The 14,175-nt window shown below is 45.4% G+C and overlaps 1 protein-coding gene and 2 non-coding genes across 3 annotated transcripts; all 3 read right to left on the bottom strand.

Annotated features, from left to right (window-relative positions):
- Positions 1-4,285: 4,285 nt before the first annotated feature.
- Positions 4,286-7,304, bottom strand: mrpl58 (mitochondrial ribosomal protein L58). Its single transcript, XM_056297658.1, has 6 exons — positions 7,047-7,304; positions 6,845-6,869; positions 6,662-6,721; positions 6,339-6,421; positions 4,661-4,830; positions 4,286-4,561 (listed from the first exon to the last, which is right to left on the bottom strand). The coding sequence occupies exons 1-6, from the start codon at positions 7,215-7,217 to the stop codon at positions 4,477-4,479; spliced, it is 594 nt and encodes a 197-aa protein (XP_056153633.1). The 5' UTR covers positions 7,218-7,304; the 3' UTR covers positions 4,286-4,476.
- A 104-nt stretch (positions 7,305-7,408) lies between these two features.
- Positions 7,409-7,480, bottom strand: trnaq-cug (transfer RNA glutamine (anticodon CUG)). Its single transcript has one exon. It is a non-coding gene; the product is annotated as a tRNA-Gln (tRNA).
- A 6,227-nt stretch (positions 7,481-13,707) lies between these two features.
- trnar-ccu (transfer RNA arginine (anticodon CCU)) lies at positions 13,708-13,780 on the bottom strand. Its single transcript has one exon. It is a non-coding gene; the product is annotated as a tRNA-Arg (tRNA).
- Between the last annotated feature and the right edge of the window lie 395 nt (positions 13,781-14,175).

The following is a 14,175-nucleotide window of genomic DNA, read 5'->3' as shown; positions in this document are numbered from 1 at the left end:
CTGGTCCTCACCCCAGGTTCGTGGTGTAGCTCCAGCTCCACCATCCTCTTCCTCATTTTGCTCCTCGGCCTCCTTGATTTGAGAACCATCTGTGGTCCCACTCCCGACGTTAGTAGTTGTACTAATCGGGATTCGATACGGGGTGTACTGCACCACAAGGCGACATCACTAACCGCTCGGCTAAAGGGTTAGACCCGTTAGCTAGGGGCTAACGTGTCTTATTAGTAGTTTACACTAACATTGGAGCCCAGGCGAACCTATAGGAAGGCATAACGTTAGTTTACATAAACGTACATTAACGTATACTAAACGCTGCTAACTAAACGGGAAGTTCAAAACTAATCTGAAAGAGTGTTAGCTAGCCACGCTTTTCTGTAGAAAACGCAAAATGACTTGATCGAGCCTTACCTCGTTACCGTTAGTGGTGGTGGAGTCCTCTTCAGAAATGTTGCTAGCAGCAGCCGAGCTAACGCTAACGTCGCTGACTTTTTCTGAATCAGCAACTTTTTTAGCTTTTGAGCTGTTAAAACCAAAGTCCAGCAGGCTTGCAGCGAGCTGTCTCTTTGGTGGCCGAGGAGGAGGCATGGTGAAAAACATTGCACGTTACCTGGTGTGACTAGCTAAGACAATATCAAGACAACATTAATAACGGTCCATCTCCGCATCTTGGCGCCCCTGTCAACGTTTCAAGCATACCGAGTTTCCCAAAACCGAGGTTGCTTCAGGCTATCCTACAGCGCCCCACAGTGTCTCGGTGGTGAAGTGCAGCCAAATGTCCTATTTACGGACGAATAATGGTGCGCAATGTATAATGTATCTTTCAATAACATTGAAAGATACATTATTTATGATCAAATAATGTTTTTTAAAATATTTTGTTAGAGACCCCCACAGATCTAGAGTTTTACAGCTTTCAAGGGAGCTAATGCCTCCTTCATGGGAGCTCAGCTCCCATTGGCCCCCGCGTAATTCGAACCCTGGGAGAGAACCTATCTCCAGTGATTTCGAGTTATACTTGCTGTTGTAGTACTACCAACATTTTTATTTGTATCATCCATCCATCCATTATCCAAACCGCTTATCCTGCTCTCAGGGTCGTGGGATGCTGGAGCCTATCCCAGCAGTCATTGGGCAGCAGGCTGGGAGACACCCTGGACAGGCCGCCAGGCCATCACAGGGCATATTGTAATTCTTTGATTTTATATTATTATTATTTTCTCTGCCCGTTGTTATATGGGTTTGTATTGTTCAACCAATGTAAGTCATGTGTTCTCTCTGCTGCACAAAAGTTGCCCCCCTGAGGACACTAAAGATCTACAACTATTACTTGCTACACTTAAAAATGTTCTCGAATTTTCTCTGGGTTTATCACTTCACTTAACATTTTATTAATTCATTTTTTAATCAATGTGGATTTTATTCGCTATTGCTTTTATTTCACAAGCAGATTCATCATAGCCCCTCTGGGTGTATGTATAGGTTCCCTAGAGGTAGTAGCAATTTATTTCATCCTTTTATACCAGAGGGCCATCTGCAGATCTGCAAACACACCGTAGCATATATACCCATCAGCCAAAACATTAAAACCACCTTCCTAATATTGTGTTGGTCCCTCTCGTGCCACTAAAACAGCTCTATGGCATCCACAAGACCTCTGAGAGTTCCTTCTGGTATAGGCACCAAGATGTTAGCAGCAGATCCTTTAAGTCCTGTAAGTTGCGAGGTGGGACCTCAATGGATCGAAGTTGTTTCTCCAGCACATCCCACAGATGCTCGATCAGATTGAGAGCTGGGAAATTTGGAGGCCAAGGCAACACCTTGAACCTTTTGTCATCAGGAACAATTTATTGTCATTTCATTCGTGTACTTGCATACAGGAAAGAAACAAAATTTCGTTTCGTTTCTTCCAGCCCACAGCAGTACAACACAAAAGATAAAAAACACATATACAAAGTTTCCCAAAAATTACACAACCAAAAGCATACAAAAACAGAGAGACCGAAGCAAAAAAACCCAAAAAAAACAGTTAAATTTCACTGTCCAGAGAACGAACGCCAGCCAGGATGACTGTCGGAACTGCCGGTCTGCATGGGCCAGCAGTTAGCTTGGCCTGCCCCGCTTCCGCGTCCTGTCAAGACCGCCATGTCATGTTCCTCAAACCATTCCTGTATAATTTTTGCAGTGTGGCAGGGCGCATTATCCCACTGGAAGAGGCCACTGCCATCAGGGAATACTGCTGCCATGAAGGGGTGTACCTGGTCTGCAACGATGTTTAGGTAGGTGGCACGTGTCTAAGTAACATCCGTATGAATGCCAGGACCCAAGGTTTCCCAGCAGAACTTTGCCCAGAGCATCACACTGCCTCCGCCGGCTTGCTTTCTTCCCGTCGTGCATCCTGGTGCCATCCCTTCCCCAGGTAAATGATGCACACACACCCGGCCGTCCACATGATTTAAAAGAAAACATGATTCATCAGACCAGGCCACCTTCTTTTGTTGCTCCATAGTCCAGTTCTGACACTCACGTGTCTACTGTAGGCACTTTCGGCGGTGGACTGGGGTCATCATGAGCACTCTGACCGGTCCGTGGCTATGTAGTCCCATATGCAGCAAGCTGAAATGCACTGTATGTTCTGACACCTGTCTATCACAGGCACCATTAACTTTTTCAGCAATTTGAACTAAAGTACCTCCGACAGGATCTTGTGTTGCTGTAAAGCCCATTGAGGCAAATTTGTAATTTGTGATATTGGGCTAGACAAATAAAATTGACTTGACTTGACTGCTGGGATAGGCTCCAGCATCCCGTGACCCTGGTTGGGATAAGCGGCTTGGATAATGGATGGATGGATGGACTTGACTTCTGTGGGATCGGACCAGACGGGCTAGCCTTCGCTCCCCACGCGCATCAGTGAGCCTTGGGTGCCCATGACCCTGTCGTCGTGTCACTGGTTGTCCTTCCTTGGACCACTTTTGGTAGGTACTGACCACTGCATACTGGGAACACCCCACAAGACCTGCTGTTTTGGAGATGCTCTGACCCAGTTGTCTAGCCGTCACAATTTGGCCCTTGTCAAAGTCACTCAGATCCTTACGCTTGCCCATTTTTCCTGCTTTCAACAGATCCACTTCAAGAACTGACTGTTCACTTGCTGCCTAATATATCCCACCCCTTGACAAGTTTCAACATAATGAGATAATCAATGTTATTTATTCACTTACATATCAGAGGTTTTAATATTTTGGCTGATCAATGTACCTAGATTATGACTGTATCAAGGACTCTTTTGTTACTGTAAAATGTCTTTTACATGTTTGATATGTGTTTTTAGCTGTGATGGTCTGGCGGCCTGTCCAGGGTGTCTCCCCGTCTGCCGCCCAGTGACTGCTGGGATAGGCTCCAGCATCCCCGTGACCCTGAGAGCAGGATAAGTGGTTCAGATAATGGATGGATGGAAGGATGATGGATGTTTTTAACTGCTTGATACAAAAATAATTCCCCTAGTGGGTAGGATAAAGATTTCCCTCTCCTGTTCTCATAGACAGACCAACAGACCAAAGGAAATTGGATTTTTGTTTTGAAGTAATAAAATCATAAATAAATACGCTGTGCAAAAGCTGAGTCATAAAGTGTTGAAGTAGCAAACAAATTTGATACCACTTTTATGGACACCGCAGTAAAGTAAGAGACCTTTCAAGGACTCCCCAGCGGACAGACCCAAACATCAGTAACTATTCGTGGGTTCAGGAACATTAACGTTTAAATGGCATCATCCTAAGGCTCTTAGACTCGGTTTATATCGTTAATACACCTATATTGTTAAGTGTTTCCAACATTTGGGCCGTCACTTGCATCTTTTAATTAGCAACTTTTTTCACTTGAGCATTTTACCAAGGAAGATACAATCGATAACTGTAGCAGCATTTTGGCATAAGAAAAATATTATGATGCTATTTGTATCATAATATAATATATATATTATCATCATATAGTATATTGTTATGCAAGCATGGTGGTGCAGTGGTTAGCGCGGTTGCCTCACAGCAAGAAAGTCCTAGGTTCAAGTCCCAAGGTAGTCCAACCTTGGGGGTCGTCCCGGGTTGTCCTCTGTGTGGAGTTTGCATGTTCTCCCTGTGTCTGTGTGGGTTTCCTCCAGGTGCTTCGGTTTCCTCCCACAGTCCAAACACATGTAGGTCAGGTGAATCGGCTGTACTAAATTGTCCCTAGGTGTGAATGTGTCTATGATGGCCTGGCGGCCTGTCCAGGGTGTCTCCCCGCCTGCCACCCAGTGACTGCTGGGATAGGCTCCAGCATCCCCGCGACCCTGAGAGCAGGATAAGCGGTTTGGATAATGGTGGACATATTATTATCATAAAAAATATTATGAGCTCAATGGAGTAAAACAACAAGACGTTTTATTACGAGTTATTATGGAGTCATCAAGCAAGGTGACCACCTCAGACAAATCACTTCCCTTCAGTCAAAATCCACTCGTCTGCTCTGCTTGGTTGCTGAATGGACCTTCTTCTGCTTTAGTCGCTCCTTGTTCCTCCTGTCCAACCTGCATGAATAAGACATCAAATGCCTGTTAAACACGTTTCCTCATCAATGTAAATGGTTTTAGCCATTATCGTACGTGTCTTGCTGCCCTGATATATACCTGCCCTCCCTGAGTGCTATGTCTTCTGCTGTTGGTTCATATGGCTTCTCGCTGGCCTGTGCTAAGATGTCAGAGACTTTCTGTATGCAGTCGGCAAGGTTTCGCTGCTGGTTCCTGCTTAGCTCGGAGGTCACCAGGAGCTCCCCTGCTTTATTGATGCGGTTCTTGTTCTGTTCCACAAAGAGAGTTTCATCAAGTACTGTCCTGCTGACCGGCGGTGGACCCAAAACATTCTCAATAACAGATCAGTGAATGCCTATTATTTCATTAGGTAAAAGTTTTATTACTCATATATGTCACAGCTTTTAAGAAGATCTCTAAAAATATTTCTTTTAAAAAAATACTAAAAAGCAAACTATTTTTTTAAAAGGATTTTTCCCCACAGGTGTTTTGTAAATACAACTTTATTCAAATTTACTCATTTTTAAAGTTAAAAACTGTATGTAGGCTTACGCTCTTATCCATGGCTTTTTCTTAAAAAAAATGAATGCAAGAGCAGAATAAACTACTCACAAGTACAAAAATATGATCCCATTTCAGCAAATGTAACCACCATTGTATTAAAGAGGAAATATATCTGTGAAAGGTCAACCCTGGCTGACACACACACACACACACCGACAGATAGATAGATAGATAGACAGACTATTCTTTATTAGTCATTTTGTACATGCATACAAATGAAATGTACTCTCTGCACTTAACCCATCCTAGCTGTGTAGCTAGGAGCACTGGGCAGCTGCCGTTCAGCACCCGGGGACCAACTCCAGTTATTTCTTCCCATTGCCTTGCTCAGGGTCACAGCGGAATGGTGAGGATGCAAGGAGTAGAGGTGACAAAGGCATATGAGTTTAGATACTTGGGGTCAACTGTCCAAAGTAAGGGGGAGTGCAGGAGAGAGGTGAAGAAGAGAGTGCAGGCAGGGTGGAGTGGGTGGAGAAGAGTGTCAGGAGTGATTTGCGACAGAAGGGTACCAGCAAGAGTTAAAGGGAAGGGTTACAAGATGGTAGTGAGACCAGCTAGTTATATGGTTTGGAGACAGTGGCACTGACGAAAAGACAGGAGGCGGAACTGGAGATGGCAGAGTTGAAGATGCTAAGATTTTCACTGGGAGTGACGAGGAAGGACAGGATTAGGAAAGAGTATATTAGAGGGACAGCTCAGGTTGGACGGTTTGGAGACAAAGCAAGAGAGGCAAGATTGAGATGGCTTGGACATGTGTGGAGGAGAGATGCTGGGTATACTGGGAGAAGGATGCTGAACATGGAGCTGCCAGGCAACAGGAAAAGAGGAAGGCCAAAGAGGAGGTTTATGGATGTGGTGAGGGAGGACATGCAGGTGGCTGGTGTGACAGAAGAAGATGCACAAGACAGGAAGAAATGGAAACGGATGATCCGCTGTGGCACCCCCTAACGGGAGCAGCTGGAAGTAGTAGTAGTAGTAGTAGTAGTAGTAGTAGTAGTAGTAGTAGTAGTAGTAGTAGTAGTAGTAGTAGTAGTAGTAGCCTTGATCAGGGGCACAGACAGGCATATTAACCCTGACACTGACAATTCAGAAAAAATAGTTGTTACAGCTGACATAAATGCACAGGTAGTTTCACATTGTCAGTCTTCTATTTGCCAAAGTCTTAGTCAAGCAAAATGTGTGGTAGACAGGGAATTGACATTTAAACACCAACTTTTTCAAGGACTTTCTGCCGGACATCCTCTGGGATCCAGTCTGCCGTTTGCACATGGAATCGGACCTCTGCTTTTGTGCTTACTGTAGTGCAAAACACACACACAAACACACACACACACACACACACACACACACACACGGGGGGGGGGTGGAGCACGTGACAACATATCATGAGCACTCCTATAGCTGATCAGTCGGTCGACATGTCATATCATATGAAACGCAGGCGAAATGTATTACTTGCAAGTCATGGGCTTTGGTGACTTTGTGGGGTTGGTGTCTCCACCTAAAACACTGATTGTTGAATGGAAAGGCCGGTACCTTTATTTACATGCTGACCACCCGGACCACCGCTTCGACTGTACGATACGGTCAGACGATCTGCCAACACAAGGAAACGTACACCAAAGCAGAACCGTATAAAACAGCGACTGCAAGAAATTACGGGGGAAGTGGTTTGAGCTACACCCTTAAATTAAGGTCAAACTCAAATCGCATACTTACCCACCGGAATGTGTATTTGGGCATCCTGCAACAATAAATAAAATTAAAAAAAAACCTGTCATATATTGATTGATATTGAGGTGTGGATCCACTCTACGTTCAGGCAAATGTTCTCCGGGGTGCGATGCGTTTTCATTGTTTCTATTTTACACAGGTTTGTTGTAACTGTAGTTAGCGTAGCATCTGCCAATGCGAAATGTACCTGTGTATTATCTGAGCCCCGGGTTCCGTACCACAGCCTTGGCTGGTAGACGGGACGTCTGCTCGTTTCCCTTGCGGCGGCGGGGTCCTCTTGTTTAGCGCGATGAACGCGCAGCGTGTTGAAGCGTGAGCGACAGAGTAAACAGCAACGCAGCGACGTGGAGGTCGCCATGTTGAATCTACACGCAACCCATTGACACGCTGCGGCGTTGTCAGCGGACGTGTAGCGAGTGACGTTCTGCGAGGCCGAGGGACTTGCTGGGAGGGAAGCAGGGCGGAAAAACCGAGGCGGCGAAATCTACTCGTACCAGGAAAGAACGGAGAGTAGAAACACGTTGTTAAGCTACAAGTTGGAAAACAGACAGGTTCCACCGAGATTTGAACTCGGATCGCTGGATTCAGAGTCCAGAGTGCTAACCATTACACCATGGAACCCCTCTGACGTAACGGTGAACTCGTCTGTGTACATATATACCCGTGTCCCATCCGCTTTGAAAGCAATAAAATAAAATTTAAACGTTTTGTACTTTGTGATTCAATTACGACGTGAGATCAGAATGTTTGTAAACAAAGAGCGCCAAGCTACTTCCGGGTGGATTCTAGTAGCTGGGTAGTGCCTAGTAGCTAACGTGCATAACGGTTAGATAGCGCCAGTTGAACGGACAAATTCATTTTCAGAATGCCGAAATCGTGCCGCGTGTGGGGCTGCAATGTCAAATGTACCCCGGCAAACAGGTTTTTAGGCTTTTTCCGTTTTCCACCAGAGAAATCTAAATCTACCCAGCGAAGTCTGTGGATACAGAGGGTAAAACGGTAACCGCTAGACTAAAGGGTCAGACTCGCCAGCTAGCGGCCAGCGTGTGTTCTCATCCATGCACGTTACACTACACACCCCCCCCCCTCCTTCGGGAAGCGCGTCCCCGCGCTAAAGCATTTCAGCTCCTTCACGCCTCAGAGCGCCTACGCTTCCGATGGCCTTACGGTCGCTCCATCCCACTGCTGACACCAATGTAGCGAATTCGGGGGACAACGCAACCACAGGAGCTGCCGCGGCCGGGAAGCGAACCCGTATCACCCGCACCGCAGGAGACATCGCCTGTCTTCTTATCCATGCACGTTACATTATTCTTATTATGCAGGTCGGCCAAGCTCTGACGATACCCACCCTGATTTTGCCTAGAGACGCACCGATTTCAGTTTTCTTGACCCATTCCGATTTCCGATTTGTTAGTAGTCTGACCTGCCGATTCCGATTTTTTCCCCTAACAACAATAATTGACAGCAAACACAAACATTTTTTGTAACTTCCAAATCTACGAACTCCATAATTTTCCGCGAAATTATTTTGCACTTTTCGTTGTGTGTTGAGAACGGTAGCATGGGCAGCTGGGCTACCTTGCCTTTGTTAGCTTCATCAAATTTGGCATACTCGCCGGGGTGGTGGTTTCTTAAGTGTCTGATTAAGTTTGCGGTTCCAAACGTTTTCAACATTAATCCTCCGCGTCTTATTTTAATCTTGCATGTGTTGCAAACTGCGAGCTTTGGGTCTTCTTCATCGACGGCGAAAAATTTCCACACTACCGACATTTTGGCTTGCGTGTGTGAGGTCGCAGCCCTGATCTGTCTCACAGCCTCGGTGTGCGTGCAACGTCACGTGTGCGCCATCGTGCGGCGCATGCACGTAGCCCTAATTGATCGGCACAGAATCGGATATATGCGTCTGACCGGCCGAGCACGAGTCAAGGCCGATCAGCTTAAAATCGGCCGATTCCGGTCGTGTGCCGATCGATCGGTGCATCTCTAATTTTGCCCCATCCCAACACCTGGGACCCGAGTTGGCCAACTCCAGTTCCACGAGAGCAGGAGATTCACAGGCTCGGTACGAACGAGCTGTAAAAAGAATAGTGTAACGTGCATGGATAAGAAGACACGCTGGCCGCTGGCTCGCGGGTCTGACCCTTTAGTCTAGCAGTTAGCGATGTCTTCTGCGGTGCGGGCGACACGGGTTCGCTTCCCGGCCGCGGCAGTTTCTGTGGTTGCGTTGTCCCCCGAATTCGCTACAGTACTCTCTGCTGCACCTGAGCCCATGTCTGACATCACCGAAAATGTGAACAATCAGTATGAAGGTGACAATCATGATGAAATCTCAGCTCTAAGGCAGTTGAATGGGCAGTTGACACAGAAATGTGAAAGTCTACAGAAGGAGATTGATAGCCTGTGCCTAGAAAGAGACTTTTATAAAGAGAAGGCATCAAAGTTGTCCTTCTCCTCTGAGAACTCCCAGCCATCAGAGACTGATGCAGACAATGAAAAGAAGAGGAAAAGCAAACTATTTACATTTTATTCTGGACCGCCAAATTTTGCTGCATTTTTATGGATTTTGAACTTAATTTCACCATTCTTCTCAGAACGAAGGGTTATCTCCAAAGAGAGTCAACTTTTGGTAATGCTGATGAAGCTGCGACACGGACTTACCAATTTGGACCTGGGTTTTAGGTTTGGAGTGTCGACATCATGCGTCTCAAATGTAATTAACCAAATCATACCAGCCCTTGACAAGCGGCTTGGTCTTTTTTTAAATTTATTTCTAATTTTTCCCTCCCAATTTAGTGGCCAATCGATCTCTATTTTAATTCAAACACCCACCCTCGTACTGCATGCGTTCGCCAACTGCAACTCTCCGCCTCCCCACTTTCGTGACAAAGCGACGCCAGGCCAAACTACTGCTTTTCCGACACATACAGAGACGCATTTGCGTGACGAACACAAGTCTACTCCGCCGCCCTCCCGAAGACAGCGTTGCCAATGATTGCTTCTTCATTGAGTCCGGCCATAGTCGGATCTGACGAGACCGGGGCGCGAACCCCAGTCCCCAGTGGGCAACTGCATCGACACAACGCCGATGCTTAGACCGCTACATCACCGCGGACCCAGCGACTTGATGTTTTAATCTCGTGGCCATCTACAGAGGAACTCGGAAAAAAATATGCCTCAAAAGTTTAAGAAAAGGTTTAAAAAACGCGTTGTCATTATTGACTGCACTGAGTTTTTCATCGACAGGCCATTCAACCTCAGGGCTAGGGCCCAGACCTGGTCAAATTACAAACACCATAACACACTCAAGGCTCTTATTGGCATCACACCCTATGGCACTATACCATTTGTTTCCAGAATGTGGGGAAGAAGGATCTCAGACAAAGAAATCACTGCACGGTCCAACTTTTACACTAACATCAATCCAGGTGATCAGGTTATGGCCGATAGGGTTTTTTTGAAAGCTTGAGAACTGGCTAGATGTGGTGCCACACTGGTCATGCCTCCATTTCTGAAGGGGAGAGAACAGCTGCCTGGGCATGACGTTGGGAGGGCCCGCCAGCTCTCAGCATTACGTATTCACGTGGAACGAGCTATTGAGCGGATCAAGATCTTCCGGATTCTCAAAAACACTCTGCCTCTCACACTTGCGCCTCTCTCCAGTGACATTCTTAAAGTGTGCTGTGCTTTAAGTAATCTTAGACCTAAACTTATTGGATGAGACTGTAAACAAATCGCTGCCTTGATATGGTGTCACATTGTGAAGAAGCCTGAGGTTCACATGATTGCAAATTAATTTATTCATTAAGAACGCTTCACCATTTGCCATGTTGTCAAGTGTTGGCTACTTTCCTCTAGAGTTTTTTTAGGCATAGAACTATATTTGCCGTAATATAAACAAGACACAAAGCACATGAAAGAAAGAAACATAACTGAATGTTTGGGAACATAAACTTAAATGTTAGGCAGATATATTACCATATCACCAAGTTAGTTGTCTTAACACATAACACCTATCACATATCTTTTTTCCTCACTGTAGATTAAAACTGTATTGGATTTTAATAATTTGTATTTATGTGTAACTGTTGACCCACTATTTTTTTGTTACCCTTCCCTGCCCAGGGACTACAGATGAAAATGATCTCTGAGCTATATCTGACACAATATATACATTGAGCACAAAAAAGAAGTTGTCTTGTCTTTTATCCTTCACAAACAGCTATTTTCTATTATCCATGCAAGTAAAAGCACAAAAAATAAACCTGCGCTAGAGGGCGCCAGTGCCTAATTTACCTGTATGTCATCTATTTAATAATAATAATAATAATAATACATATTTATTTATAGTGCTTTTCAGTCACCCAAATTTGCATTACAGAAATATCATTGAGAGCAGATAACAGGCAGGGAACTAGCAACAGGTAACAGACAATAAACAAATCAGAGATAACATATAACATATTTATTTACATAGGTCACATAACCACGGTTGTCTCTTTCTTTTTATACCCACACAGTCATAGTGGTACAGTTTAACACTGCAGTTGGGATTCGAACAGCATATAATCTTTCCAAATCTTGGTCTGTTACAAGTGCATATTGTTTTATCATCTTCCGCTGTTTCTGTTGTTTTCATGAGTTCAGGGATTAGATGTTTTTCCACAAACACCTTCGTTTGCTCCATCAAATGGGAGATGCGGTCTTCATCTCGTTCCACATTAAGGATGAGAAACCCAGGCTCTGTCCAGATGACGAAGTTGCACAGTGTACAGTTGGTGACAAGCATTTGTGCTTGCACCTGGTCATAATACTGGTGTGACTTTTTGAGTTCCCCATGGCTATCTAAGCAGAAGGTGGAGTCTTGGATATGAAGAATCTCAACAGGAGACAAGTCCTTGTATTTGTAAGGACACTTGATTTCCAGAACTGCTTCTCCATGACAGTCACAGGTTGAGATCCCATCAGGCGATGCCGCAAGGAATGGGTAAGGTTCGTGGATGATAAGGCCTGTGCGTTTCAGAACAAAGTTTCTGTGTAATGGTGTCATGTGCCGGCGAAACTCATCCCTTGCAGTGTCTTCGTGCTCAGTACCCCATTTTACTGAGGGAATGTGGGAGATGCTCTGGGTGTCATACTGCATGACGGTCCTTATAGCAGAGGCAGCATCTGTCTTACAATTAACAACTTGGTGGATGTTGCTGGCAGTCACTCTTCCTCTCCCTTGGGCACTCCAAAGGTTTGATTGGGGCTGAGCAACTGTTGCTTTTGACAGGTTGTTAATTTGCTGCTTGGTGGGGATGGCGGCATTGATTATATCCTGTGGAAGGCAAGCATCAACATTAGTCCTTCTTGCCAGTCTATATGGGATCTGTGGGTAGTCTACAGCATCCTCAGATTCTGACGCTGTGTCTGTGTCACTGCTGTCCCTGACTAAAACTGATGCAGTGGGCAGGATCTGTCTTAGCTCTGCAAGGGCTTGCCGTTGCTCCTCTCTGGATAACCCTGGTACGTCATTGCGTTTTCTCTGTCTGTGGATCAAAGCCTTGCCATGTTCTGGGTGTGACATGTCGATATCCTCAGCCATACAGCTGGCTATGTTTTGCTTCTCATGTTTCTTCCACTCACATTTTATATCAGTGAAGGACAACTTTGATGCCTTCTCTTTATAAAAGTCTCTTTCTAGGCACAGGCTATCCATCTCCTTCTGTAGACTTTCACATTTCTGTGTCAACTGCCCATTCAACTGCCTTAGAGCTGAGATTTCATCATGATTGTCACCTTCATACTGATTGTTCACATTTTCGGTGATGTCAGACATGGGCTCAGGTGCGGCAGAGAGTACTCTTCTTTTTACAGCTCGTTCGTACCGAGCCTGTGAATCTCCTGCTCTCTTGGAACTGGAGATGGCCAACTCGGGTCCCAGGTGTTGGGATGGGGCAAAATCAGGGTGGGTATCGTCAGGGCTTGGCCGACCTGCATAATAAGAATAATATATATTGAAAAAGATAAACATTTAACTGAGGTTAGTTAGAAAACTTGCTCTAGCTGGGCTACCGAGAGGGGTAGGCTCTCTCGCCGTCAACATGGCTACCGTACTGACCCTAGGCCTTGTTTCAAGATCGTCATGATGACCGTCTTGGTCAACAAACTGACCGTGAGCTAAAATCAACAGAAAATGTAGCTAGCTAGAAAAAAACGATTGATTTCTCAAGAAAGTATACAGACTATATATATTCTCTCTTTCAATTACAAAGCCAGTTAGTAACGTTAACGTTAATGTAGCTAGCTAGCGGGCCAACTATGATAGCCTCTCTGGCCTCGTGTCACCAGTCTCCCACTACACAACAACGGCAACGTAACGTTAGCTAGCGGGTGAAAGGGATACACAATCTCCCACTACACCACGGCAACGATGTTAATTTTTACCTGTAATAAAATGTCTCCCACAAATGCGGTCATGAATGGATGGTTTCCATCCTCCTCCCAGTCCGGCACAAGCAAGTCCTCCTGGCAATGTCACTAACTTTGTAAGGTTAGCAGTGCTCTTCGTCCGTTTTACCCTCTGTACCCACAGACTTCGCTGGGTAGATTTAGATTTCTCTGATGGAAAACGGAAAAAGCCTAAAAACTTGTTTGCCGGGGTACATTTGGCATTACAGCCCCACACACAGCACGATTTCGGCATTCTGAAAATGAATTTGTCCGTTCAAATGGCGCTATTTACCCGTTATGCACGTTAGCTACTAGGCACTACTCAGCTACTAGAATCCACCCGGAAGTAGCTTGGCGCTCTTTGTTTACAAACATTCTGATCTCACGTCGTAATTGAGGTCAAAAGAGACGCTCACCCCAGATGGGACTCGAACCCACAATCCCTGGCTTAGGAGGCCAGTGCCTTATCCATTAGGCCACTGGGGCTCGCGAGACACTGAGGAGTTTATTGTTTATGTTTATGCTGTACGGGATATTTACAAATCCATTCGGAGAGATGGACCAAAGCTCTCCCCGTTGCTGTTGCTTTAGGTTGCATGTTTCAGTGTGCTCAAATTCTGCTAATGCTGCTTTAACAGCATTAGCAGGTGCTTGGGAGTGTTTGCGTGTTTGAATGTTGCCGCTGCTACACAGCAACTGGCCCCTCTGGGGACAAATAAAAACCTGCTTTGACTTTGACTTAACAGCAAAATCGCACAACCGTCTCACAACGACGCCTCGCCTGTTTGTGTGTCCACCATACATACTTTCGGTATTGACCCAACAACTGACAATGGAAGCGATGCCACCAGAATGAGTTAATCAAATGCCCCTCTGATCAA

This window comes from Lampris incognitus, chromosome 17, assembly GCF_029633865.1.
Source record: "Lampris incognitus isolate fLamInc1 chromosome 17, fLamInc1.hap2, whole genome shotgun sequence".
NCBI classification, from domain to species: Eukaryota; Metazoa; Chordata; class Actinopteri; order Lampriformes; family Lampridae; genus Lampris; species Lampris incognitus.
Note: the sequence above shows the minus strand (reverse complement) of the source record. Positions and strands in the feature narration are given on the sequence as shown.

Bases quoted from the DNA above. Each gene is read 5' to 3' on its own strand.
- mrpl58 (XM_056297658.1), bottom strand. From the start codon at position 7,217: ATGGCGACCTCCACGTCGCTGCGTTGCTGTTTACTCTGTCGCTCACGC. The intron at 6,870-7,046 runs GTACATTTCGCA...TTATTGTTGCAG, and splicing joins GGGGCTCAGATAATACACAG to GATGCCCAAATACACATTCC. The intron at 4,831-6,338 runs GTTGGTGTTTAA...TTTGTGGAACAG, and splicing joins GGCAGAAAGTCCTTGAAAAA to AACAAGAACCGCATCAATAA.